Below are 1585 nucleotides of genomic sequence, written 5' to 3'. Positions count from 1 at the left end.
GTTTCCCTGGGACTGGAACTGAAGGGAAAGTCCTCCAACAATATACAGACAAGAAAAATAAACTTTTATTTCTACCCTTTTCTGCATTTAAACCACACTAAAGGCTTCAGGGCATTGCCAAGCCTCGCTGAGACTTATAGTGCCGTGCAGGCCCTCTGACGCAGGCTGGAGTTTGGCACCACAGCTCCCACAATTCCCCGCGCTCTCTGCCCGGCCTGAGGGGGTGGGCGCGCCGCCGCGGTGACTGACGGGAGTTGTAGTGTCGGGGGCCGGCGTCACGTTGTTTTGGCTGGCGAGCGGGAGGCGTCGGTAGTCATGTCTCTGGTGGCTTATGCTAGCAGCGAGGAGAGCAGCTCGGACTCGGAGACGGCACCGGAATCCCGGACAGAACCTCTACCCCCTCATCCTCCGGGTCAGGCCGAAGCCGCGGCCTATCCTGCCCCCTACAGCCGCCAGGGGGAGCAGCACAGCCCCGGCTACTATGGGCCCCCAGGAGGGGTGTACGGCCTGCCCTACCCGCCTGGATACGGGCCTCCTCCTAACTATGGACCTTCGTCCTATGGGGCCCCTGTCTACCCTGCCACTCCGGGGCCCCCGGGATATGGTGCCTATAACAGCCAGGGGCCAGGGCCTGGCAGCTACCCCAACATGGGGTACAGTCCTGCAGGGTACCCCCCACCTGGCATCAACCTGCCCCCAGCTCATGGGGGGCCATCTGGAATGAACCTACCACCCCCACAAGGGGCATCCGGCATGAACTTACCTCCCCCGCAGGGGGCATCCGGCATGAACTTACCTCCCCCGCAGGGGGCATCCGGGATGAACCTTCCACCCCCGCAGGGGGCATCTGGGATGAACCTGCCACCGCCACAAGCTGGCCAGAGTATGAACTTACCCCCTCCGCAGGGTGCCCAGGGTATGAACCTTCCTCCCCCACACAGTGGGTCTGGTATGAACCTCCCCCCGCCCTCGGGCAGCCCGAATATGAACCATCCGCCAATGCACGGTACCACGGGACTGAATTTGCCGCCCCCCCAGGGTGGCTCCGGACTACACTTGCCCCATCCCCAGAACACACACGGCATGAGCATGCCTCCTCCCCAAGGCGGTCACGGACTGAACATGCCCCCCCCTCAGGGTGGCCATGGAATGAATCTCCCTCCCCCGCAGTCCAGTCCCGGACTCTCGTCCGGCGCGGAGCCACGCATGCCTCCCCCCAAACCTGCCGGCCACGGACTGAACCTCCCGCCCCCAGAGAGCGAGACTTCTGGAAATTCCAAGCCCAGGAAGCGGCCGGAGCCCGTGAGGATCAGCGTTCCGGAGCTCCGCGGTGGTGGAGATGTAAGGATCGGAGAACGTGGAGCCGAGAGGTTTTGTTTACAAACAAACATCATGTGATCGCCGTGTCAGCTGACCCGGTGATCACATGATGGGGAGCTGACCCGTGATCACATGATGGGGAGCTGACCCGGTGATCGCATGATGGGGAGCTGACCCGGTGATCACATGATGGGGAGCTGACCCGGTGATCGCATGATGGGGAGCTGACCCGGTGATCACATGATGGGGAGCTGACCCGGTGATC

General features: G+C 62.6%; 1 protein-coding gene across 1 annotated transcript in view; it reads left to right on the top strand.

Moving 5' to 3' along the window:
- The first annotated feature begins 246 nt into the window (after nucleotides 1–246).
- Nucleotides 247–1585, top strand: part of PRCC (papillary renal cell carcinoma (translocation-associated)) — a 6770-nt gene continuing 5431 nt past the window's right edge. Inside the window, exon 1 of the mRNA XM_018574925.1 lies at nucleotides 247–1341. Within this exon, the coding sequence (XP_018430427.1) occupies nucleotides 316–1341 (1026 nt within the window). The 5' untranslated portion in view covers nucleotides 247–315. The remainder of the gene's footprint in view (nucleotides 1342–1585) is intronic.

This window comes from Nanorana parkeri, unplaced genomic scaffold (genome assembly GCF_000935625.1).
Source record: "Nanorana parkeri isolate BGI_ZX_2015 unplaced genomic scaffold, ASM93562v1 scaffold3376, whole genome shotgun sequence".
Taxonomy (NCBI): Eukaryota; Metazoa; Chordata; class Amphibia; order Anura; family Dicroglossidae; genus Nanorana; species Nanorana parkeri.
Note: the sequence above shows the minus strand (reverse complement) of the source record. Positions and strands in the feature narration are given on the sequence as shown.